Raw genomic sequence first — 27521 nt, 5'->3', positions numbered from 1 at the left:
TCATCTCTAACCATCAGAAAATGGGAAATGGGGCTGTGGTTTAAAGTTATAGAGTGCTAGCTGTGAGCACAAAAGCTCAAGGACAGCACTCAAGCCCTGAGTTCAAGACCCACGAAAAAAATTCTCAATTTTATAAGCAGCTTAGGGCTCATGTTGCTATATTTGAGGAGTATAAAGCAAAGGGAGAGAAGGAAAACAGAAATATTTATAGGAATGTGTCCAACTGTGGTGTCACTGAGACCGAACATGAATGGCAGGCAGGGACAAACATGCAAAAAAGCACGGGAGGCCATGCGAAGCAGCCCGACAGTGACTCTGTCTAAAATAGGGCACCCACAGGAGTAAAAAACAAAAAGGGAACGTAGAACTTTTATCTTAGAGGGAACATGCATTACATTAGTTCCCAGGAATGCTTTGCAGTCTTTGGCCTAGATGATTCTGAAATCTCTAATGACCTTAAGGTCCCACCATCTGCTGGTACTTTGTAAAGAGTATTTTCATTTAGAAATGGCTGGTTTCAATTACAAAAAAGTATATATGAATACCTTGTTCCTGCTGAGGACAACTTAACACCGTGCTCTTGGTTATTGTACCATCACTAAAGCATGATGCCATGTATCCGTCTCCATGGAAACTGCTCTCTCTCTCTCATGGGATAGCAGAGCATATGTAGTGGTCATGCTGAACGTAGGGGCACCTGGCCACTCAGCTCCCTTGTGACACCCACACACACACACACACACACACCAGGCACTGGGAGGGTAGGCCTGGAGAGCAGACCCACTAGGGCCTCAAGGGGAAGAAAAACAGCCCCCTACACAGAATCTGGAGAAAGGTTTACATGCTGAAATTTAGCCCCCATTCCTTTCTGGTAGTCTTATCCAAAGGAGTTTGGCCACAGGAAGTAATCTGTTAGAAAATAACACACAAGAAAGAGGGAGAAAAATTCCCTACACATTTTTCTAAGAGGTAAACTAGTTTGGGGCAAGGTGTTAATTTAAGATTTCTATGATACGAGGAGAACAATATGATTTCTGCCAGCCCAGGCACCAAGCTTAAAGCAGTGTTAATTTTCAGATTCATTTCCACTGCTGGTGAGTCACACAAATCATCACGGTTGAAGCCACTGGTCTGTCTTACATACATAATTTAGCCCTGACATAAAAGAGGTTTTGGTCCTGGGAAGTGATCTGGTTTCAGAGAGGAGCTGTCTCTTTTAGGGTGGGGTTAGTGATGCTTTACTGTGGGGAGGGTGAGTTATGTATTCAGTCAGCATGGAGACAGAGTCAACAGTCAACTGACTAGAAATAACAGTCTCAGCAAGCACTCTGAACACTGAGGCTCAGGGCGCTTTCCTGTAGAGTACTAGTCTGTACAGATCGTTAAGAGAGATAGGTGTTCCTTATTTCTGTTCCAGGCACTTCTCTTGGCTGAGTTCTTGTTATTGGCATGTCTTCCCTGCAGTATGCTGAATTAGTAACAGTTTTCTGTGATGTAGGAGAATCTTTCTGAAGCAACTTGTAAAAATCAAAGGCAGCTTCACTAATCCTAATTTGGCATCAGAATTGGCCATCCTCTTGGAAATATTCTTATAAACTTTGTCACTGGTGAACACACTCCATATACATGCCAGCTACTTTTGGGTCATGAATATAATGTATAGGGATATTTATGTCAGGACCTCAGGATAATTAGCCTTGTATATTGGAGAAATTGCCTTCTCCTCTATAATCCAGATTATTGATGAGTTGAATTTGGGTAACTATAGCACTGGGATGATGAAACCAATTGATCATTCTGTGTCTGGGGCTGTAGAAGTCAATTTACATATGTAAATAAGTTCTACGGTCTAAGCCTTTACAGTGGCTCATGGGGTGAACAGGTGTCCTAAATCGGAATTCTCCCACAAAATTCTTATTTTTTTCACTGCCTATTTTCCAGTCTCCAATTCATCACCAAAAAGATGATTCATGGCAGAATGCTGGTCATGAATGGAAAAGCTGACTGAGAGCTCAAGTCCCTGAGTTCAGTCGTCATTATTGGCATAAATAGCAAAGTCTTCATCAGGAATCATTTGCACTCTTTTCATACTCACTTGGTAAGAATTTTCTGCTCATGGTTACAATCTGGGCTGTATTTTAACTTTAATTTTTACAATTACTTGGGGGGAGGTCTATCTGTTCATAGGAAGAAACAGGGCAACATTTCCATTAAAAAGTTTTGGAAATGATTAGGTTCTGAAATCAGATACAAATTAAATATTCATTCTTTCCTAGAGCTTTTTAAAACATGAAAACCATAGCTATAAATATTGTGAGATGTGTCTTAGCAAGCCTCACGTAGATTTGCCCAATGTCATCATTTCTGAAAATGAAATCTCTATGTTGCCAGAAGACACAGAGCTTGATATAAATTTTATAAGAAGCTGTGTGACCCTGGCAAATTGAAAAAAAAACCTCCTTAAGCCTCAGTCTGTGCTGAAGCCAAAGGTGCATTATAACATCCACTTCAGGGGCATCACCACACAGAAATGAAACATTCAGTATGGAGCCTCGTAGGCATCTGCCCCTGCGAAAGACAGGGATAAAATAGTAGTGAGTTCTCCGTCACTCATGGTATTCAGGCACATGATGGAGGTAACATTGCCTGGATGGGTATCTTTACAACCAAACCCTTACACGACAAAGATCCCTTCCATGGCTGAGACTCATTCACTCCATAGTCCAGCTGTAAAACACTGAAAAGTATCACTGTGCAAACTTTTTTAATTTGCCCAACGAGTATTCCTCTGGTTTAAACATTAACAGAGATCCTTATTCCATCTCTGGAGAATAAATCAAAAGAAACCAAAAGAAAAACTTGCATTAGACATGACCAGAGAGCTTGACTGTATGGTCTTGTCTTCGTGAGTTTGAGTAGAGGCCAAGAATCTGAAGTTTTGTTTTGTTTTGTTTTTTAATTAATGTCCAGGCATTGGTGATGCTTCTATTTCTGGGATCAAAGTTTGCAGTATGACTGTCAGCCTTGGAGGTTGTTACCTATGTGGAATCTCTAGCTACATTCAATCTTACCGTGGACGAATTACAGAGTCCTGAGCGGTGAGGGGAAGCGTGGTGTACAGCCCTGGGTATCTTGGTGATTCTATTGGCCAGTGAGTGCTGAAGACTCCCAAGGCAGAGTTTCCACACCTCAACTGGTGACCCAATGTTGGATTGCTTTTTCCATTAGACTTCCTACTACTGCTGTTTAATATTTTTTAAATGTCATCATGACATTTGAAAAACAAAAGTTTTTTTTTTTTGCTATGCTGAGGCTATTCTGATGATGATAAGTTTCATCCCCTCCTCCTCCTAATTATTCAAGAGCTGACTTGCTGTTAGCAATTAGATGAAAATCTGTGGTCTGTAATTAAGATCAGGATATATGACAGGGCAAATGGGGTTTGAACATTTTATTATTTGTACCATTATTACTTTGGATGTTTTAAGCCATTGTGCTTGCAAGAATAACTTAAAGTATCTCACAAGTGAGGGGATAATGTGTCATACTGATAGGGTTCCAGCTGAGTGACAGAAAGACCTTCATATAACAATAGCCAATTGTATCATACCAACATTTCCCATTCATGGATTATATAATGACTCCATGAGGTCAGGTAGAAAGCTTCTGTCTAATGTGACTTCCATCTTTTATGCGGATTAGATTTTCAGCTCCATATGCATGGCCCACGTTGGGGAGAGTCAAAGTATTTCCCTTCAAAATACCTTCCATCTGTAGGATGTGAAGTCTGGTCTGAAGATGAGCATCATGGAACTGTCTGGCCTTTGGTTAGAGATGCAGCCTCAGCAATGGATCAAACATGTGCCTACATTTTAACGAGATCCTTGGGTGATGGTGAGAACATTAAACTTTAAGAAGCATTGCCTTAAATTATTAATTAACTGTTGAGGCCTGGGACTCCCATAGCTATAGAGGCCGGAATTATTTAGTTGGATTTTCTTTGGGCTTTTTGGCGAATCTTTCCTTTTCCCCTATGAAGGGGAAAAAGAGCTCCTGGAGTGAAGATCCTCCCACCAGTTCCGTTACACAATTCCAGCTTGCACTGAACTTGCAGGAGTGGCATGAAAGAAAGGCAACCACAAGATCTTCTGAGTTTCTAGAGCTAGGCCTCCAAAAGTCAAGGAGGATCGATGGTACTGTGGAAGAAAAACATCTTCTGGGAAAGCTAGGGCAGGATGCCAGCAAATCCTTATGTGGCTATGCCAAAGACAAATTGTTGTAATTATTATTATTATTATTATTATTATTATTATTATTATTATTATTATTATCCTTGAATCACTGCACAAAGGGCTTTCAATGCAACCTGTCAGTTTATGAGTACATTGCATCTTCAGAAATACCATTCTTTCCATCAATTTCCCCCATCTATTTCCACTCCACCTATGCAAGGACTCACACTTGGCCAAGCTCAAGCCCATGTCAGGAGATCCTGCTAGTTCTTTTTTAAGTTTTTTATTGGGAAAATAATGTGCAGAGGGGTTACAGTTACGTGAGGCGAGGTAATGAGCACATTTCTTATCACCTGCTTGTTCTTATAGGGTGCTGGTACCGGCGGTCCCCAAATTGTCTCTACTGCCCTGGTGCATTTTGTTGATTGCACTTTCTGATGGCTTGCTTCCTGCCTGCTAGGTTCTTTCTTGGAGAAGAACAAAGGTTTGTCATCTCTTCAGGGAGGGAAGCAGTCACCTATGAGATGAGGACTGATCACATAATCCCATGATCTGAATGTCTGTCGCTCATCTTAGAAAGACTTACATCCATTCCAGCTGGAGGCTGTCCTTAAAATGCTACAAGAAGGCCTGCCCCAGCTCCTCTTCTCCAACAATGCACGGCAGATATGAGGGATGTGCCGTATTTCAAGGCCTTTCATCAGCACAGAAACTGCACCTCATGGTGGCTGAACCCCCTAGCCAGTCGCACTTGTGTCATGATTTATCACGTTTCAGCAGAAATGGCAACTGGCCTCCAAATGAAAGGAACAAAACACATATTACAGGATATTTATGACTAAATCTATTTACTATTTATGAAGACTCTAAAAGCTTAGCAATCTTCTTCAAAGACAAACTGTAAAGCCAGAAAAACTCCAGCTGTTTAAAATTTCAAATCCTTTGCCTAAGGCCTTATAGAGACCAAAGCTCTCTGTTCAAGTATCTGCTTTAAAACAAAAACCATCAAAGGCCACTCTCTCCCTTACATGTCCCCCACCCCCTAGTGCAACTCAAATGATGAGCTCAGCACTGCTCTCCAGAGAACTTCTGGTTAGGAGAACTTTGAGTCTTGCAATTCTAGCTTTCACTTGCTCCCCGGGGGTCACAAAAATGGCAGAGAGATGGATTGTGGGGACAGGTTTCTGAAGGATGTTCATAAAGTGGTTGCGATGGGTCTTTGTTGAAGGCAAATAATTTATCTGAATAGGAGAGAAGGCTCTATAAGGTAACAAAGTAGACTTAGCTTCCTGAAAACCTTTAATCTTTCCCAATCCTGGGCTTGAACTCAGGGCCTGGGTGCTGTCCCTGGGGCTCTTTTTTGCTCAAGGATAAGTACTTTACCACTTGAGCCACAGCACTACTTCCAGATTTTTTCTGAGTAGTTTGTTGGAGATAAGAATCTCACATGGGATGTATGTTTCTTTGGGCCTGGCTTACTTCACTTAATATAATTTTTTCCAAGTCTCTTTCCATTTCCTAACAAGTGAGGTGGTATCATTCTTTCTGATGGAGGCATAGAATGTGATACCTATCTATCTATCTATCTATCTATCTATCTATCTATCTATCTATCTATCTATCTATCTATCTATCTATCTATCTATATTTATCATCTTTTCTTGATCCATTCATCTATTGAGGGGCCTCTGGGTTGGTTCCATATCTTAGATATTATGAATAATGCTGCGATAAACATAGTGGTGCTGGTAGCTTTAGTATAGCCTTGTTTGTGATAGTTTGGGTAAATGCCCAAAAGTGGGATTGCTGGGTCATAGGGGAGCTCTTTTCACTGTATTTAATTCCAGTGCCCTGCATCTTGTACATATTATTTCTAATTTGTAGAGGGGAAGGGAAATAACAAAATGCTGAAATAAGGATACAGGTTGACTCATTGTAATAATGAGATGTACAAGACACTTTGTTAAAAACGAACTTTACCACTGGGGTGGGGAGGGAGGAGTTGGAAAGTGGGGAGGAAGGGGATGGTAGGGGAAAATGCTTGATAGGAAATGGACTCTACCTTACTCGTGTAACTGTAACCCCTCTGTACACTATTTTTACAATAAAAATATATTTTAAAGAAAGAATCTCACAGACTTTCTTGCCTGGGCTGGCTTTGAACCTCAATCCTCAGATCTCAGCCTCCTGAATATCTAGGATTACAGGCATGAGCTACTGGTGCCTGGCTAACTTCTTGAGAGTCTTGAAGAGTGTCTTAATGCTAGCTGGGAAAGGACACAAACGTCAGAGGGTCGGTCATGCATCTGATCATATGCAAGGTGTTCTGTCTCACCCAACTTGAGAAGAATCTGATGACTGTGTATCCAAATTCCCCAGGGAGACAGAAGAGGCAGGAGGATGGGAAGATGTCCATCCAAGAGTGACGCCATCTCTGACTTCAAACTCAAATTCTTGGCTAGTCAGAGATTCTTGGCTTGTTTCCTGATGGTCTGGTGGCTTTTCTTAGACCTTTCAGCTCTTCTTTTTAAGATAAATCCACCTTGTAAAGGGTTCAAAGCTTGCAACTGTACAGATTCCAAATGGCCCTACAGTCTTGTTGAGAGGACTGAGATGTCTTGTGAATCCTTTCAGTGACGTCATATGTAGGTCATAGATAGCTTTAACAAAGCATCAAAAATGAGAAAGTAGAGATTTTGTGAAGAGAAAAGAGTGTGAAGCAGAGATGGAGTTACATGATTTGGTTAATGCCATCTGAACAGTGGCTCTTAATTAGATCAGTTTTAATCATAAGCACTTTGAATTCAGCCAGGTGCTGCTGGCTTATTTCTGTACTCCTAGCTACAGAGGAGACTGAGATCTGAAGGAGCATAGTAAAAAGCAAGCCTGGGCAGAAAAGTCTGCTAGATTCCATCTTGAACTTGCCAGCAAAAAGCCAGGTTGGAGACATGGCTCTGGTGGTAGAAGACCAAATGAGCGAGCAGAGAAGAGCACACACAAGATTCTGATATCAAAGCCCCAGTACGGGCAAAAATACATCAATCAATAAAACCCCAAACAAAAGAACATGACACAAATGAAATTTTAAACTCTAAAAATTAAAAAAAAAATCCCATGCCGTATTCTGGTTTTATAAAAATGACACATTGATTGAAGAACAAATAAAATATGAAATGCAAGTTATTCCCCTGCTGATAAGAGAGCTCCTTTGAGTACTTATACCCTTGCTTGGAAATACTGGTTCATACCAGAGAATTGGCGGAGGGAGAAGGAGGGAGAATATTCTGCCATATAACTAAATGCAAATCTTTTTGTAGTGACAGCCTCTTTTTGATTTGTATAGCTGTTCAAACTCACTTCACAGAAAGGTATCATTCTATGTTTTGGAACAGAACTGGGGTTTGAACTCTGGGTTTCCATTGGCCAGCCAGGCACTTTACCACTTGAGCCACGTCCTCAACCCGTCTGGAGCTCCTAAGGGGAGACTCCAGCCGTGTGCGTTGCTTCTCTCTGAGCCTCTTTCCCGATTCTGCCAGCTGCTCTTTTCTGCTCCTTGTCTGGTAAGCATTCCTTGGCATCTTTCTCTCTGCATGAGGCTTTCCCCAAAGTCTTCAGGATGGGAGTAGAGGGGAGTCACAGGTGATTTCTAGTATTTTTTTCTGCCTCTGTCCAGGCTTCACATCATACACTACCCCACTAGTTCTTAATTGCAAACCACATTGGAGAAAAGTTGAGAAAACATGTATCAACTTTGGGACAAACTTCTGATACATTTTCTATGTTCACAGCTGCAAGGTGGAGGTACTGCTGGTATCAAGGGGCGCGGGGGGGGGGGGGGGACCCACTGGTGCCTCTGAGCACAAGCTGGCCTCCTGCAGCAGAGAACTATCCAGTCTGAAATGTCACTAGCACCAGTGCTCAGAGGATCTGTGTCTGGCTAGACTGAGAAACGGAGCTACCCCTAGCATACTCGTTATCTACTCCTGGGAGGCAGTCTATTAACACCAACGGCGTGGCCTCTACACTCACCTGGTTTGGGTTTGTGTTCCAAATCTCTGGTTTATCAGCCATGTGATCATCTCTGACCTCTCCCCCTTCCCTCACCTGTAAAAGGAGCCCATGTTGTCAGATCACACCGCTGAGTGAGTTAAAATGCACATTCAGTCCGTGGCACGTGGCAAGTGCATTGGTTAAGCACCACCCTTTCATGTAAACACCAAACAGCCACAGCTCACTCAGGCTCAGCTTTATAGGCAGTGTCTAACACTCCACAAAGTATGGTGATGTGTTGGGAATCAGATCCCAAGTTCTCCATTGCCAAGGAGGCTGCTGGGCAAAAGAACCTTTTCTCCTTCTTTATCCATGAGAGACGACGACTTTTGTGAGGCACCCCACGCCCGTCTGCTTGAAACTGAAAAGCTTTCCATTCAGCTTTTAATTTGGGCATTGCTTTTTAGTGTGCAGATAAACCCTTACAGCAATGTTTGCATTCGTGAAGAAAGACAAAAGCTAGGTGGACAGAGGAGGTGAAATGCTCTTCTCTCCCATGAGAACTTTGGCCATGCCAATCTTCTGGCCTTGGGGAGATACACAGCATAAGCTGCTATCTAGAATTAATCATTCATTTCTCCTCCTATAGCCATCTACCTTTGTTCTCAGTTCAGGCTTGAGCTACCTACTTTCTCCTAGATAAAGTGATGCATTTCCTCCTGATTGCTCACAAATCATCTAGGGGTAAAAGAAAATAGTGTTTGGGGGCTGTCCTGTCAATCTGAGTCTTCTCCAATAGAGGATGTCTTGTTGTTCTTGCCATGGCTGAAAATTAATTTGTCAGTTCAAAGATATTGCAGTTCTTTAATGAGAAGATGCCGGGGGAGATGATGGGGTCAGAGTGAATTCTCATCTACTCGTGTCACTAATTCCTTGGATGACTTTCTTAACCTCTGCGAGCTCTGTTTGTACTTCTGTAAATGAGGAAAACTGCTGGCTGATGTAGCGAGATGCCTGAAGACAAAATAAGCTGCTGTCGATGCAACTAGACAAGAAACTGATATTACAAAATGTAATATCAGGACAAGTGATTATAACAGTTCATTGGTTATGATGTAACTTAAGGCTGAGTGGCTTTTTTCTTCTTTGTTCTCTTAGGACACCTATTTATTGATATTGTCTCATTGGCAAGATTTAGTCAGTCAGTGATCAATATAATCAGTCTTTTTTCATGGCTTTGATGCAAGTTCAACTGGAAAGGCAAAGTTCTTTCTGTTTCTCTCTCCCTCACCTGGCCCTTTTCACACCTTGAGTTCTTCTTAGTCAACTGAGCATCTGAGATACTGGGAACAATTTCTCCTAAGGTGCAATATATTCAATCTGTCTGACAGAACTGGTCTGGAATTAAGTATCTTTTTCTTCTTCTTGCTCCTAGCCTTCTATGCCAGTTTTACAGCAAAAGTTTCCCCAATATACAGAAATGATCAGTAGCTAGGACTCTTTCAGCTCAAGTGTAGCATTACCAACTGTTCATGGCTCACATGTAAGTACCCCTTGTTGAAAATGACAGCCATCTTCTGCCCTGTCTCTATTTTTTTCTTCCTTCTCAAACAGTAACAAGGTACCTTCTGGACAATGATGCCAGAAAGTGACAGAGGAAAAGTAAGACAAGTCGATTTGGCCCTTTATGGACAAAGCAATTTTTCAGGCAACACCTGAATCCTCAAATTGACCGATCAAAGGGGAAATCATCTGGAAATATTTAATATTGGATGAAGGCCCATGTTCACATCCTGGAATATTTAACTTGGCTCTTCTGTTGTTGTACAGGGGCCAGGCAAATAAATAGTTACATTGGTGCCATATGGCTGGTGATTTAACACCCAGCCTTTCTGAGTATTCAAACTACATTTAAGCATAAGATCAATAAATTCAAAGCATGGGAAATAATTGATGAAAGGATTTCAAGGAAAATTTCCAAACACACAGAGAGAACTGTTTCTTGGTCAGTAGAGTTTGATTCTTTGTTGGCACTGGTACTGATCACCTGCATATGCTACAATATACACCACATTTTACTAGATGATACAGAAGAAATAGACCTTCAACATTCTAAGGGAAAGCTTGTAGACTATTTTCATATGTAACAGAAATGGCCAAGAACAAGAGGTAGGTTGTTTGTCATAGACTTTCTTACTCTTCTTTCTCCAGTCTATGGCTTGGTGCTGTCCAACAGAATTTTGGGGGCTGATGGAGAGGTTTTTTATCTCTGATCTTCAACATTGGGACTGCTAAACACATATACTTACTGAGCACTTGAAATGTGGCTACTGCATCTGGAGAGGAAAATGCTTGATTTCATTTAATTCTAAATAATGTACAAGCAGGCACCTATGGCTTGGGGCTATTGTGTGAACTGACAGCTATCTCTCAGTGAGTGACAGTCATAAGAAGCGGAGTCAACAGCAAACGGGTTATGATGACATTATGTGTTGTGCTCAGCATTGTCTGCAGATTAACTCATTTAACATTCGACCCGGTTAACAACCCCATGAAGCACTCACTAACATTACACCCATGTTGGAGATAAGAAACTCACACATAGAAGGCCAGAATGTGAGGCTGGTGACCCAGGCATCTTCTGTCTCTCTCTGAACACAGTACCAAATCTCCATACAATCCCGGCTAATCTAGTAACAGCAACGGGTAAGCCCATGTCCTACCGCATGGCTATTTTCACTGCCTGATTATGCACCACATGAAGTACCAATGAAGATTTAAACACATCAACCTTAAGGACATCAGAGCAGAACAAATACAGAGTTGCTGTACTGTGTAGCTTGAAATGATCGCATAAAGATCCATCAACTCACTTTGTAAAGCCCGTGGCCCACTGACTGCTGAGGGAGAGGGGGAGACATAGATGCAGTTTCTTATTGGGTGTTGTCATGGAAACCCAGCTTTACACAACAGGGCTGTGGTAGCCCCACCAGTCACAGGGTCCAGCAACCAGCTTCATCAGGCTATGAGAAGACCTCTCTGTGCTAGCAGATAGCTAGAGATGACTTCCTGGGGATGTGGTAGACACTGCCTCTGCCATAACCGCAATGCTTTCCCAACACGTATCCTTCCAGTATCCTGTAACACGCGTTTCCGTGAACGAGCGCTCCACTGCATTTGCCCTATGTGCCTGATGAGGCAGGTTTGGTGGGAGGGGAAGAGGTCCCTGTGACCCGGGTAAGCCTTACAAATGCTGGGAACGACCCCTAACTGCAGGTGACTGTCAGATGAGTACCAGGTAAGGCAAACAAATGGCGCAAGTAATGCCAACATAAACACTGGATACATTTTAGGACATTTCTCCTCGCCAAATTTTCAGACCCAAATAGAAGTTTTTCACATCAATCCTTGGTATTTCCTTAAATGTCAGAGTCACACACAGAAAGTGCTAATGTAATATAAACGTCGCCCACCACAGTGTTCCCACTGAATGAGTTTATGCCTAAAGTCGGGAAATATGTGCTGTGTTATGAAATTAAATGGAAACTAAGTGTGCTTAAATGCGATTTCCCACATAGCTTATTTGATAGCGTGGTGAAATTTTGGCTTTAAGGCACTATGGCTCACAAAAGAATCAATACTAAATAGATTGAAGACAAGACAGAAGATGTATTGATATTTCAATCTGAAAATCTTGCAGGTTTTTCCCAGACCAAAAAAAAAAAAAATCAGGTACAGATGAACCACTTGATTCTCCCAAACTTTATTGTGTAGGGTACAGCAAGAAAAGGCATACGAGAGACCAGAAAGAAGAAGGTCATATTGGAATCTCCAGATTTTCTCCTATAATAGAAACAGAACATTCCAGTTAATTCCAGGTAACACACTACCAACGCTAACTGCTAACATTCCCATATAGCCATGCCCAATGTAGTTTCAAGTGATCTGCCATTGCTTACCTCTTACCCTATATGATGTGTGTGGCAGGTGAGGAGACTGAGGGATGATCTTCTGAGAAGAGCTGTTTGGCCTACATAAGAGTCTCCTGTGCTAATCTCTTGTCTTACATTCTTTTCCTGTGAGACTGAGTTAGGAAATCTTAATGAAGCTATAGTCTATTCTTTTGCCCAAATACACTGAGAATCCAGTGTTGGAGCACAATGAGTGATGATAAATCTCCATATTTGTCTCCTAAGTTACAGCTCTTAAACAACAGTCAGTCTCCATACTCTTGTAGTGTGATTTATCTGATTATTCTGGAATGGTGCAGGTACATGTGGCATCTTATTGGGATCCTCCTGGACAGAGCTCATACCAGCTAGGCCATTAAAATCACTAATAGGCCTGGCACCAAAGCTTTCATAAGATAATGAGAAGGCTATGAACAGATACTTGCCTTGGATAACAGACTATTTGCCAATTGCACTTTGGACCTAAAGAGAAACAACAGCTCCAGTCTCAGCCTGGATTTTAGTAAACTACAGTGAAATAAAATGCAAATGAAATTTGCAAATGTGACCAAAAAAAGGAAGACAAGAGAAATGAGGTTCCTAGACTCAAACTAGAACATTTCTAACCTATATGAGCCCCGGGAGGCTGGCTTACTCAGATCAAGAGCACTGCTGTTCATGACTCTGGTGGCCAGAAGTTGCTACGGCCATAGTACAGACAGAATGAACCAGGTGCTGAAGCTGTGTGAACATTATTTTTGCACATTTGCACTGTAAGGACATCCCTTTCTTTTGCCTTCACTTGGGAATTGAACTCAGGGCCTTATGCTTGCTGGGCAGGTGCTCTACTACTTGAGCCATGTTTCCGGTCTCATTTTGCATGTTATTTTTGAGGAAGGATCTTGCTGTATTTTCTCAGCCAGCTTGTACTGTAATCCTCCTAGTGTGCTTCTTCTGTAGCTGAGATACCAGGTTCATGCCACCACGCCTACTTATTGGCTGAGATGAAATCTCAAAAACTGCCTTTTCTGCCCTAGCTGCTGTCAAACTATGATTCCCTCATCTCTTCCCTCCCTTATAGCTAGGATTTCAAGATTGAGTGCTAACTGGAAGTGCTATTTTTTTAATGCTCGAAAATTGTCTTGAATGTTCATGGTTTGTGTTTCCATGTCAGACTTAACTGACTCAGACAGAGGAGTCTGCAGGTGAAGACGTGGCCAGCTGACCGCGCTGTGTGTTCGTCGGTGGACTTCAGCCAATTGGCAAGACTTCAGTATGTCCACATCTGGATGATGGTGTTTTTTGAAACAGGAACGAATCTTACATTGTTCAGACCACCAAAACTACTCAAGGGAAATGCAGCTACATCAAGTGGTCTGATCATTTTGGGGGAAAAGGCATATATCATTTTATAGCTGCTCTGCAGCCAGATAATGATTTTTTCCTTGAAAGCCTAGAGGGCCTATCTCATTTTTTGGAAATGGAGAGCCTTTAAAATCAACTGATGAGAACAGGAAATGCTACGTAAATCAATGATGTAGGATGGAAACCTGTGGTCTTATTCCATTCCATTTTATTCCATTCCATTTTAGAATGGCTTATTGTGTACTCTACCCACAGGACAACATGTCTACTCTACCTATCATTGGTATGTATTACTCTGTGGATGTAAGCCTCCGTTTCTTTCTGTATCAAATGAGGACAAGAAGACTTATCTACAGCAACATAGAGACAACAAGGTTGAACTATTATCAGCATCATAATTAATATTATTCTGTACAGCACTACTCTAGTTCCATCTTTGATATATATATATATATTTTGGTAAATACCAAGTTTCATATTACACATGAAGACCCCTGAGAGGTTTTGTTTCCTGATTTTGCTGTGTGCTGGTCTCAAAAGGAAACCAAATGTGTTTTTTACAAGCAGAGATAAAAGGATTCTGTTCCACTCTGTCATTATTCTACCACTCAAGACATATTCCCAGCACTATTATTTGTACTGAAAATGCTCTTCAGCTTGTCCACTGGCTGGAAGTTGCCTGTCGGAGTCAATCACATGGAGAGGATCATATATCAGGTGTTTGGGTCTATATGTCTCATAGCAGTCTTACTGAGTGACTGATAGCTTTTTCCCTGTCATTTTCACCAAGCCCAGAAACTATTAGTGACTCATCCAAAGACCACCCTGACCCATTCCAAAAAACAGAGTTTTTTGGTGCCCAGAGAAAAGTTGCCTGGATTCACTGACAATCCAGATGTCATCTCTTCCAACTCTGAGGGTTTATCGCAGTCAGAATATGTTGCTACACTAACAAGAAAAAGGTAGAAGAAGTAAAGAGGGAACCAAAATTTAAAAAAGAAACAATACAGGAGATGGAAAATTAAAATAAGACATGGAAATGAGCAGGGAATGACAGTGCTACCTACATATTGTGTACCTTCTCATTTAAGCATATATGTGTGCGTGTTTATATATATATATATATATATATATATATATATATATATAGAGAGAGAGAGAGAGAGAGAGAGAGAGAGAGAGAGAGAGAGAGAGAGAAGCTATTTTCATCTCATGAAAGAGGAAACGGGATCGTACACATTATGACTTATCCAAGATCACACACATCCATGAAGTGAGTGGAACTTTTGGTAACCCAAGCACCTGAGCCATTGGTTAGAATCCTAATCCAGTTTTCCTGATTCTTGACCAGAGTGTAGGAAGTACATCCAATACTTAGCACTTACTGTAAATGAGGATGCTGACTCTCCCCTTGTTCTTCTTAATGTTGGGGCTAGCTCAGCATAAACATGGTTAGAAGATAGCTCTATAGTTGTCCCAGGGAAAACGAAGGTCTTCTCTAGCTACTCTGAAAGAGGGCAGATAGAAGAGAGGGAATTCAAAATCAACATTCAACTTGAAAAGAAAAATAAATAATGAGAATATTCATGTAGATCATAAAGAGAAATAATGATTACCTTTGATTCCTAGAGAAAGCTAATTTAAAATGTATCCAAGCTCCAATGTACAGGCAAAAAGACAAATTTTTTTAATCTGTGAAGTTGAGATAAGTCTTCAGTAGGCAGAAACAAGTCGTCATCATTTAAAAATTGGGGAAGAAGCTCATTCACAGTAATTGAGGGGGAAAGAGTTCAGAGATGAACTGAACTTGGTTTAGGACACACACACACACACACACACACACACACACACACACACACACAAACACACACACACACATTTATTTTTAAATCCAAATGGTATTTGGTGCCTACAAGATAAAAATCTGTCCTAAATGGCTGGCTGTAAGAAGAAAACTCCAGAGTAATCAGACAACCGACACAGAGACTTATGTGTTTATCAAATTGAAATCTGAAATCACTTAAAGCAAATTATCCATCTTTGAAGGAAACTCTCAAGTTCGTGTGACCTCTGAAAGAGAAGGAATACAAATATGTAGATTCTACAAAAGGGGGCAAGTACAACTTGGTTGGTTTTATACGTGAGTTTGGTGTGTACGAGATGCTAATTACATGAATGCAGTTGTAGCACAAGTGTCCATTTTAGACATCAGACATACAAACTATGATATGTTTTAGAACGCTGTGACATTGGGGTGAGGTCATTACCTTTCTAGTTCAAGCTCTGTGACCTTGGACATTCAGTCTAGAAGAACCCACTGCCACCTGCCTGAGGTTGTAGATGAAGTATTTTCTTATTACCAATAAATAGTTACTCACTTTACAAATACTGAGAGCATAGGATCTGCCAGACCCTTTCATGAAACACACAAAGACAAAGGAGGTGTGTTTCCTTCCCTCTCAGTCTACCTGCCTCCTAGGAGTTATTCTATGATATTATCTGCCTCATAGAACCACTAGAGTCCTGGGAATGGACAGAGACCCCAGAACTGCTTCCACATCCATTTGTGTCTCAGGTTCTCTGTGTCTTTCTTACGTCCATTTCCTTGCATAGCTGCCTGGAATCCTGCCTTCTTCAGGACCAGCCCACAATATCATGACTGATGCTCTCTCCACAAGTATCTGCCCCCAAACATGTGCCACCTATCAATGGCTCCCCAACATCCTGAATTATAATTGTTTACCTTTGAATCACCCATGAGATATGATCTCCCTGAGGGTCTTTTCAACTTCTGTTTTCCCTGCTGGCTCAGAGAAGAGGTGCTCAGGAAATACGTGTTTGATTGACCCAATTTAACAGTACTCTGATGGTTCATAAATCTTGACCAGGTAGGCTAGGAATGTGCTTAAATGTAAATGTCAACATTGTCTCTGTCTATGTTAAGGATTAGCAGGAAAAGAAACAGTATGTGTTCAACCCTTTCCTCCAGTGGAGATATGGGTAGTAAACATTAACTGGGTTTTGAGCATGTGCTGAGATACTAACCCTGATAGAAGAAATGCTGGTGTTTCACAGAGTTCCTGGGCAGAGAAAAATATGCCAAGAAGATTTATAACTCCATTTATTTCCAGGATGATTTGATATCAAAGGTCAGATAGCTCTTAGTCTTTGCAATGATGTCTGTACTGGCCGTGTTTCATAGTGGTTTTTAACTGAGGTGGGGTTCAGCTAGAACAGAGATACTACACTGAATGCTAAAGACAGACCCTCAACATGATATAATAAATTGCTTTGTGCCCAGGTCTAAAACATTACAAACACTAAATAATCCCATCATATTAGTGACAAGAAACAAGAGATAATTGATTTTTATAATACTTTTTCTTAAATTAGTGAGATGCCAATAATATCAATCTGTACCCTTGTTCAGAAGAACAAAACTCTATAAAAAACATGACTCAGATGACTGTATGTCTGTATTCTCAAGGCTGGATTAAAGTTTTTAATGATGCTATCTCCCTATCATGGTGAGATCTTACCCCCTAAACAAACAACCTACTTCCTGATCTCATAATAATGTTGGCTCAAAATACATTTTTTAAAGTACATTTCAAAATAAATGATGTTAGAATAATACTTCATAGAGTTATAAGATCTACAAACATAAAAGATGCAGGCAGTATAAATGTTGATCATGTCAGGCTTATATTCTTTATCACAGATAAGAACTTTCAAACAAGGCTTATGCAGAACTCATTTTCCAAATACATTTGAATTGTGATCTGTCTGAAGTTGAATAACCTTCCTTCGATTTTCAAGCGAAGATTTAACAGCATAAAGTACCAAGTTCACGCTCAAAGCCGTGCTTCTGTTTTTCCTATTTTATCTCCAGGGAAAGGTAGCACACAAACATGGCTTCAGACACAGAACAGTAAGCCAGTCCAGTTGTTTTCCCAACTGGAGCTGTGTCATGGTTAATTTGAAAAAAAAATGGTCACACATTCTTTGAATTAACATAATTTTAATCACTTTCCATTCTTAATTATTTTTAAAGCTCTATAAAATGTTTATCACTAATTTGTACCACTATGATTGAATTGATCAGGAAAGCAGCCTAAATAAAAACATTATTTGTATGTAGAATACCATCATGACAACGAAGAAGGAAATAGAATAATGACTGGCTTAAAATAATATGATATCCGTACAGCAAAGGGAAATAGTGCACATTATTAGGCAATATTTTCCCTTTTGAAGGACATGACCGCTCAGCTTACTCTCTGTGCATCTCTGTAATCAAAATCCTTGAATTGAGACAATCATAGTAAAAAAGTTGTTTATTTCTAAATACCATATTCCTAAAAGTATTTTCAACTGAAAGATTGACTTAAAATATTTTACTTTTTTCCTCTTACTCTTTTTAAACCAAAAGGTATCAACTGAGACTGGAACTAAAGGGAATTTTTAATAGATTGAGATTAAATCCATCCAATTTTTTTCACCCAGGGAAAATTCCTTCTCATTTATTCTTAGGCAGTCTTATGTAGAAGGACTATTAAAATGATGAGCTGCAGTGTTTTGACAAGCACTTCTACTGAAAAAAAATAAGAACCTTGAAATCTCACTGGAATACAGTTACATATTCACCATAGAAAAGAATGCCCTATTTAAAAACTAGGACAGATCATGTTGATCTGGAAAAAGGAAATAACTATGTGAACAATACATCTGAAATTAAAGACTGAGTGGTTGGCACCCATCTAAAATCAACAGGAAATGTAATTACTCTATGAAAGTACTCTTGTCCTGTCTTACTATGCAAAATGAATTTTGCTCTGGGGAATAAAAGACTGAGACATTATTTGTATTCAGAATAGCATTCCAGAAACAAAGACAGGGTATGAGGGGGAAACATGGTAGTGATTGGATAAAATTCCTTAGATATAATCATAGAGAAGATAAAGACCAATCTATATTATTAAGCCATGATTCCTCTCCTATAATGTGACCTCTCCTATTATGCTCTTAGAAAATTCTCTCTAGAGATACATGTATTTTATAAATACAAAAAGAAGATTAAAGAAGAAACCAAAAGGAATCTTTAGAATTCAAAGCAACCACCTATTTTACCATTCACTCCATTTTCCCCCAGTTGGAAGGTTCTGACACCAGCTGGGCTTATCTTGCTCTGTGTTACAATACTGCTTAGGCTAAAATGGGGGAGATTCCAAGAATGATAATACAACTAGTTTGTTCTCTCAGAGAATGTATTTGCTAATGCGATCCCAAAGTAATATGTAAGCATAAATGGCACATCTACTCAAACTTGATTTGCCAGTTTATCCAGAACTTAATCCATCATTTTCTTGAAGATATCAGTTTGAATACCCTGGGTATTTATTGGTAATTGCTCTATTTGTCTAATGTTGAAACTCATCTTTACATCTTTTGAGTCTTTCTTTTACCCCCCCTCCTTCATTCCTGAGAGATGACTGAAGTTGTATTTAGTTCCTTAAAAGCAGAAATATGATCCACAGATCATTTTTGAATACTGTGAAGCTGAAATATTTTTATATTTTCGTTGCTACAAAAAACAAATGAACTTAAAAACAAAAATAGAAGGAATCGAGACAATCTTGGGCTAAACACGATAGAGCTAACCATTTGTATGTTTTGAATGGTTACATTTCTGTACGTGGGTACGTTTGTTTTAATGCAGCTAGTAAAAATAAACCACTGCATACATTTTACTAAGTTTGTAAAACATCTTCCATCTTTCCCTGTAAGCATTCCCAAATGCCAGAAAACATGCACTTAAACATAATTTCTCACCACTAGTAGCTTTAAACTACCACCCATTCTCACAATTATTGGTTAGTTCTGAGAAAACCATTGCGCTTACATCCATAAACCTGCTTTTCAGAAAATAAACTGAGTATGTAACTGGTATTCAGCTGCTGTCACTGAGTTATCAAACACATCATCTTTCCAAACACATTTCTTCATCCAGACAAACTTTTAGGTCATCATGCACAGTTCTCATGGAAACATATCCAATTCTTAGTGTAGACAAGACCACATAAATAAATAGAAATGAGATTTTTTTTCTTACCTTTGGAAAGCAGTCAAAAGCTATACTGTTGGTGGGAGAGTATACCAAGTAACAGACTTTTGTACACTCTTTCTTACTGGTGGTATACAGTCTATAGGAAAAGTAAATATATAGGAATGTATAAAATAGCTGTGCACACAATATTCTTTAAAAAATTATTATTACTAGCTTACTTTTTTGGAGAAGAGGCTGCGATAGAGACCTTAGATGTTAGGCCCACACTTTGGGGCAGAAGGAGAGAGCAATAAGCTGAGGTAGACCAGTTGATCACAATTCAGGTACCTCTGAACATGGGAGTGTTGATGTGTATTTTTTTGTGGCTAAGGCAGCTGGGCTTTTCTTACTTGAATTGGAGCAGCTGAGCAATCAGTTCCCAATAACTGGTCTATCTGGGTAGGACATGATTTCCTTCTTGTTGCCATCTCTTTTGGCTCAGTCTCATTCATGATGCTGACCCACCTGCCTGGTTGATCCACAATGACACAAGGAGCGTAATGTCGAGAATGCTGAGGATCCATACAAATGAAGAAGCAAAGCAAAGCAAAACGAAACAAAGCAAGCACTATAGAACAGTCACACAGTGCAGGAGGATGTGCCAGAGTTTTCTAGGCCATATCTGCTGTGCATGGTTTGGTGCTCACATCCATTTGCCAGTAGTCTGGTGCTTCTTTTGTTTGTGTGCTTTGATCAAACGCCCCCTTGTATTGACATGTTTCAGAATTTTCTAATTGCTTTGAAAAGAGTGCAAGATTTTAGATATTTTCCTCACAGTAAATGCTAAAATGATAGTAAAAAGCAATAGCAGAATACATACTTAGATTTAAAATATTAGCATACTTATAGTTAAAATTGTATATCTGAGAAGTACACACATATATATCTATATATAGATGGATCTAAGGGTGGGATTTGAACTCATAGACTTGTTTTGTGCTTTGAAGACACGTGTTTTACCGTGTTAGTCATCCCCCAGTACTTTTCATATACTTGCCATACAATATGCTTACCAGCTTTTTGTAAAAACAATGATAAACAATACGTTTATCAGCTTTCATATAGAATCTGTCTAACCTCCATCCCAAGATCATTTGTCATTTATACATCCCCATATCAAAAAAAAAAAAGAGCTACGTACCACCCAATTATCTCCAGCTAGGACTGACTTCACATCCCTGTACCCCTATCATCAGGCATTTGCATTGAGGTACTTATCTGAACTAGCTGGGGGATACTGGCTCAGATGGATGCTATCTCAGAACAAAGGTAGTTAAGACCTCTCATCTTCACATACGCCATCCTCAAGCAAGGAAAGCAAGAGAGGAGAGGGCAAATCACAGAACATCTATGTTGTGGGCAGTCTATGTAGGGATGACAGCAGAAGTTATTCACCCATTCCATTCTACATCACCAGTAAGCTATGGTCCATGCAAACCACATGCTCATCTTTATCCTGCAGCTCTAAGATTACCATCTTCTAAATCATCAGTAGCAAGTATAGGGAAAGATATCAAAGTCAAGGGACAGGTGAAGACACCAGCAGGTCTTTTAAGAAAGGGAAGTGGAGGAGGGAGCCCTTTGGTTAGATCTAAATGTATGCAAATCAGTCAGTCTCTTCTGAATCCCTAGCGGCAGAACTCTGCTGCTGATAGAAGTGGTTGAGCTACATCCCTCCTTAGCTCTCTGAGCTTGCTGGTTTTCAGTCTGGATGTAGAGGCCAGCCAAAACCGTCCTACGGTTGGATATGTAATAGATCAGCAGTTGCACAGGTTAACATTCACATTTTGACAAGATCGGTGGTATGTCTCGTATAAACAAGTATTTTTTTTTCTTTCAATAGCATTTTAACTGAAGAAGCGAGCTAAAAGGAAAATTTGACTCCAAGAGGAAAAGTTAAGGCAGTGCTGGGGCAGTTTCCGCGTCTACCTATCTTAAGCCAACAAGCAAGTTCACCTTTAGGAAGACATGGACTTGCAGTGTGGAGGGGGGTGAGTGGAAGCATGCATGCACTGGATGGCGAACTACAGGGATGGAGCAGAGCTGTTAAGGATGAAAACACTGATGACTGAAATACATCCAGACTGAGTGTATAGAGCAACAATGGATACAGATATTTTGGTTCCTTTATTTACTCTAGCTCGTGCTATTATAAGTTTGACTTTCTTCTTGGTGCTATCCCCTCAGAAACTTTCCCCATCAAAGAGATGCATTCTTTATTTAATTCCTTATTAAATTCTGTGTTTCTGGTTGGTTTTCACTGGAGAGCTTTAATTCAGAAAATAGTTTCATTGTCTCCATTACCAAAGTGCAGATGTTGGAGATGATTTGATATTTGACAGAATATCATGCCAATCTTTCCTAGCACAAAAATACTCTATTCTTGTCACTCATTGAACTTTTCACTACTATTTGTGCATTGGTGGGGCCTGGGTTTCCAAATGCAACAGTTATCTATGACATTACACTTTCTGCACTGGTGCACCAGAATGTATTTCTAGAGTTGTGCTGTCCAATACAGTAAGCCTACAAGCCATGAGCAGACTGTAAACTTAAATGTCTTACACCCTCTATTTCAAATGATCAAGAGCTACTTAGCTCTACTGATGGCACTCACTGGGCAGCACAGATTTAGAATACCACTGTTACTGCAGAAAGAGCTGTTGTTGGTCATCTGTGGGGAAGGTGAGGTCTTTGGATTGGTTTTGGGGGAACTTTCAGAGGTAGATCATCAGAAACACCAATGTTTGGAGGTACATGAATCTCCTCCTGTGGCCTAGCCAATACGTAGTCAACGTTTTCGTCAACTTTTATGGAAGTGTCTATACAATACCGGAAGACCCGAAAGAAAGTTATAACATCTTTCAGCTTCCTTGTGAGGCAAAGGCTCTCTTGGATATCTTTGTTTTCTGGAATGTCCATCTTAGATGTATGTAGACACAAGAATAATCACCACCCAACAGAACTTATTCAAGCAAAGACACCAATGAGAGTTCCCAATGGAATCATTGTTGTAAATAGAACAGACAGCAGCCTTAAATTTTTTTTTTTTAGTTTTTAAGGTGAGACCTCTACCTGAGCAGCCTTCTTTAAGTTCAGGTTACCCCTTGTCTACAGATAATGCAACAAAGCAATAATGCATCATCCAGCACATTCCTCTGAAGAACCCCCCATCCCCGCAAGCATCATCAGCATTACATGTCTGTATACCAGCTGTGTTACCAAGAGAGGGAGCTCGAGTCATTTGTATATCGGGAGTTTGATAAACTCATGTTGGAGAAGAGCCAAGAGGAATAAATGAGAGGTAGGAGGTAGGAGTTAGACCTGAGAAATTCAACTTCCTCTTCTGAGTAGATATATGACAGCCTGTGTCATGGAAAGGAATAAGAATGCCCATTCTATAGACCTTTCATGAGGAAAACTGAGATCTTCCATACAAGGCCTTCTAAAATACCTATTTTAAAGGTATCAATTCTAGTGTTAAAACTACTGTTGGTATTAGCATTCTAGACATTACTGTCATTCCCCCCAAAAAACCTTCAACCCAAGGATTAGATATAATCAGTGAAAAGTCAGCAACAGTAAAAAATACAGTATGAAAGCCAGAGAATTATTATGCAGTGTTACACTGAATGAATTGTCCAGATTCAAAATTCCGATGTATGATATTTAACACATACATGTTGACCTGCAAGTATATTTTGTAGCTATCGATTTGGGATGGTATTGTATCAATTCTGTGTGTATGTGTACAGATAAAAATTGGAATAGCTCTAGGAATAAGGTTTCATGAAATGCAAATTTGACATGAGTGCCTATAATTATAAGCTACAGAGACATTGACAGACAGGAATATTTATCACGTAAGTAAAGTTATAAATTTGTGTCCATATGTGATCATAGCAAGATTGCTTTTGGTGACTCGATTTCATTTACTGTATGGTGTTTAGTTTGCTTCTAACTGGACTGTCATATCTATTTAATCTCATTGAAATGTATTTCTTATTTTTATTATCCTTAAGTAGCTGTGCAAAGGAGAAGCCAGCCAACAAAGCAGTTTATGCATACAATGCATCTAAGCAAAGCTTTTTGGCATGCTTAGGAATGCAAGCACTTGGCACTTAATTTAGATATGATTGACGACATTTGATAACCCACTTATGACACAGATAATAGTATTTCTGTATACGTAATGAAACTGAATTATAGAAAACCTCAGTGACTCTGAGAGCTGCTGATAAAAGTGATTGGGTCTGAATTCAGTTATGTCTCCACCTACACCACCATGAATGTTATGGGACTTGCCTTTTCTCTCTGGTGGACCTGGTGTGGGAGGGGTATTGCAAAGCCACCAGCCATTTCATTCATCCTTTCTTTCAGCCTGGTCCCTTAATTTCTTCTTCTGAGAAGTCAAAGTGAAACCCTCCATGGGTCTAATCATTCCACTTTACTTACTGGGAAAATACGTCATGATATAGAAGATCACGGCTCAGTGTTTGTTAGGTCACACCCATTGGCTTCTCGGACTTCTAGCTTAGCCGTAAGACTTTGGCTACAATAAGATCAGTTCCTAATTGAGACTGACCTTCAGGTATGCTGGGAGTGGCTTAATGGACAACCCCGAATCCCTTCTATCTTAGAAACAGAAATTATCCTGAGGAGCACTAGGAGTTCTCATTCTTCACGGCACTGACCAAGCTATTTCTGGAAAACAAATCTTAGAACTAGTCTTTTCATGTGAAAATCATTTGTGGGACTGACAGTCAACTAGCAATAAAGAATTCTGTGCATTCAACCCCTGAGCTGGTATTACGTTACTAACAAAAAGACGATGTCCCTGACCCCCTCTTACTTTGGGCCATTTTCAGGCCTGAATAAAGACTAGTAGGTGTTTTGGTTCTAGTATCTAACACTTCAGATCCCTGTCTTCCATGCATCAAATCTCTTCTTCTTCATTGATGTGGGAGGTATTTTCCCTATGCAGTGATGGAATTATCCTGGTAGTGCCTGGGGCTGTGTACATGGATGGAAGTTTAACAACTTCATTCTGATATTTTATGTACTTTTTTGTTTCTAAAAGACTTTCTTAATCAAAATTGTGTCCATGTGCATGTACCAGTGAAAAGAAGTCATGCTTCCAAAGTTCTTAAAATATTCTAATTTCATTTTTAGTGGTATAGTTCATTAGGTATGGATGTTGTCCTAACAGGAAGTTATTTCTCTAGCAGGAAGGATGTGAGAAAGGAGCTCCAAGAGATGTGCTTATGTCTTCTGGAAGATCCCATCAATAAGAGCAGGGAAAGGCTTCACATTTCTGAAGCAGAGCATCTAAAAGCTTTTAACCAATAGGGAGCAAGAAACTAGTAGCAGGAATGAGTTAAACTTAGAAGGATAAAGCTTAACAATCACCGGGCAACCCAGTCAGTCTATAAGCCAAAACATAGAGGCAGTGCTCACTGAACTTTCTAGAAGTTTTCTAGACATTTCTGCCGCAGGATGGAAAAGTGAAAGGAAAGGAGCTGTACTTACTGTTTGGGTCTACGTTTTCACAGAGCTCTGTCTTTGCCTCGCCGTTGGGTCTGTCACTGGGTTTGTGTGACAGCCGAGATGACATGGTAGCCGCTGTGACTACCGCCTTGAAACTTCGCTTCCGCTTCTGGACATTGAGTTCAGGATGGAAAATGATGATGTACACTTTCGGCATGTACAGCATTCCCAGCGCCACTGACGCACTTAGGTTCATGGAGATTGTAAGCGTGGTAGTTTGTATGTAGAGCTAGGAGACACAACACACAAGGCACTATTACAAATAAAATGACCGCAGAGGGAGTCCCAACACTTAAAGCGATGTCATGAATGATTACGGCTATGAGAGGGAAAAAAAAAAAAAGCAACCTCGGAAGATCCTCTGATAACATGGGGGACATAGGGAGGCACAGATATTTGAGAGCGTTTGCATCTGCTAACTGAGGGAAGGCTACTGGCCACACCCCTGTGCATACTTGTCTTGGAGAGGTCTCGGGGCTGACCGTGAGTCACACTGCAAGCCCTTGTCATGAAAACAAGAGCTGACTGTGGAGACATGAGGATCAGACAATCTGTCATCGGAGTATGGTGTGATTATTTAGTTTTTAATGTCACCTACAAACAAGGCTCTGTAGAGATTCTAGAACCTTATTGGAAACAAGATTTATGTTCATAAATGTGTCTTCTTGTATGTATCCTCACTGTACTAGAGTGTGAGTGTCTTTTCTCTGAAAAGTTTGGGCTTGTTGCCAAACTCTGCTCAACCCAATGCCAAAGGCAAGGGGTCATCATCTAATGTGATCCTGGCTTTTTACTATCTAGACACTGGTAAGTTGCTAGTAGAATAAGAAGACCTCAGTCTGGCATCATTGTATTTGTACATTGGACGAGGGCTCCATAGCTACTTTTGTTTCCTTTTACTTCTTCAAGAAAGCAATAGATGAGCTGCTCATTTGCTGCCTAATGAGTTTAATCATGGTTGTGCATTTGACAAGATGGTAGCAAAAGGGTGTGGCAAACTGTGCATTCAATAAAAGGAAAGCCCCAGACACTCACCTTGGTCCAGTTGTGTTCATGATATACCTTACTATAACCTCGAACACTTCAAGTAATGAGATGTCATTGTGGTTTTTGCATGGTTTCGAAAAGCTAGATTCAATGAAATGCCTGGATATCACTGCCTTTTATGCTCTTTCACAGTGGATTTGACTCAAGTATTTGACAGGTATGAACTGGGGATAAAATCTCCATTCCTAATTGAATCCACATAGTCTGGGCTAGACAACTACTTCACACAAATTTGTCCATTATTTCCCAATTCCTTGATGTCTGCTTTCCCAACTAGACATTGTTTGGCTGTTCATCTCCCACCAAGGCCCTACATTCTGCCTTCGTGGAACCTATCCCTGAAGATTCTAGTTTGTCTGTAGAGCAGGCAAACGGTAGAGCTATGACAAAATGAATCACTTGCTTGATGCCTTTTACCTACCTCTGCTTAAGTGGTCAGTCTCTCGTTATACATACAAGACTTTACATCAGATCGATTGACTACCTGGAAATCATGGTCTCTGTGAAACCAAGAGAGATCTAACCATGTCATCTGGAAGGAATGAAGGCTTCTAGCAAACATTCATTTGAATTTGTATGTCTGTGAGTGGTTAAAAGTAGCTGCCAGCAGCTGACTATAATAGAGAATGAATGTAAAGTACAAAGACAGAGCAAGATTGAATTAATGATCCGTTGGGATTTTAATTAGATTTGTTTTTTGAAGCTCACTTCTTCCTAGTACAGTATCTTTAGATGTTTGTGTCATTTGACTTGGCAGGCCTATACTCTTGCCAGATATAGCCTCATGGCCATAGCTGTCATCCTAATCACCAGTACTTCACAAGGCCAAGTTCAGCCAGTCCATGAAAGTAAGGGATGTAAACAAGCACAAAGGAACATAGGCTTTGTTTCCATTTCTCTGCTCACAGGCAAACATTGTCATTGAAGATGCCATTCACAGGGTTTGTCTATAACTTGCACATAAATTTGATGTATACATGAACTTACATGTATTTGTATGTGCATGTTCATATATCCTTTTTCTTATCAGAGACCACATTACAACTGAAATCTTTCAACACTGTGATGTTTGTATAGTGCTTAATAATTATTTTCTGACAAAAGACTAAGAAGATTGGTATTTTGTCCACTTGAGTAGTTGCTAACAATTTAGATGTAGACAATAATCACGATCAGTGTTAATAACTATTTCCGTTCTCTATCCCTACTTCTGGGATCCTCTTTGCCTAGCAACTATTCAATAATAGGTACTGAGAAGGAAGAGCCTTGAGCTAGTCTCTCCAA

The 27521-nt window shown here is 40.1% G+C and overlaps 1 protein-coding gene across 1 annotated transcript in view; it reads right to left on the bottom strand.

Annotated features, from left to right (window-relative positions):
* LOC138840877 (metabotropic glutamate receptor 7-like) overlaps positions 1-27521 on the bottom strand; it is a gene marked incomplete at its 5' end in the record, with an annotated part of 307199 nt that overhangs the window by 19067 nt on the left and 260611 nt on the right. The window contains 2 exons of the mRNA XM_070041270.1: positions 19650-19740; positions 25173-25419. Of these exons, the coding sequence (XP_069897371.1) occupies positions 19670-19740; positions 25173-25419 (318 nt within the window). The remainder of the gene's footprint in view (positions 1-19649; positions 19741-25172; positions 25420-27521) is intronic.

This window comes from Dipodomys merriami, unplaced genomic scaffold (genome assembly GCF_024711535.1).
Source record: "Dipodomys merriami isolate MVZ:Mamm:240054 unplaced genomic scaffold, mDipMer1.0.p SCAF_305, whole genome shotgun sequence".
In the NCBI taxonomy this organism is placed as follows: Eukaryota; Metazoa; Chordata; class Mammalia; order Rodentia; family Heteromyidae; genus Dipodomys; species Dipodomys merriami.
Note: the sequence above shows the minus strand (reverse complement) of the source record. Positions and strands in the feature narration are given on the sequence as shown.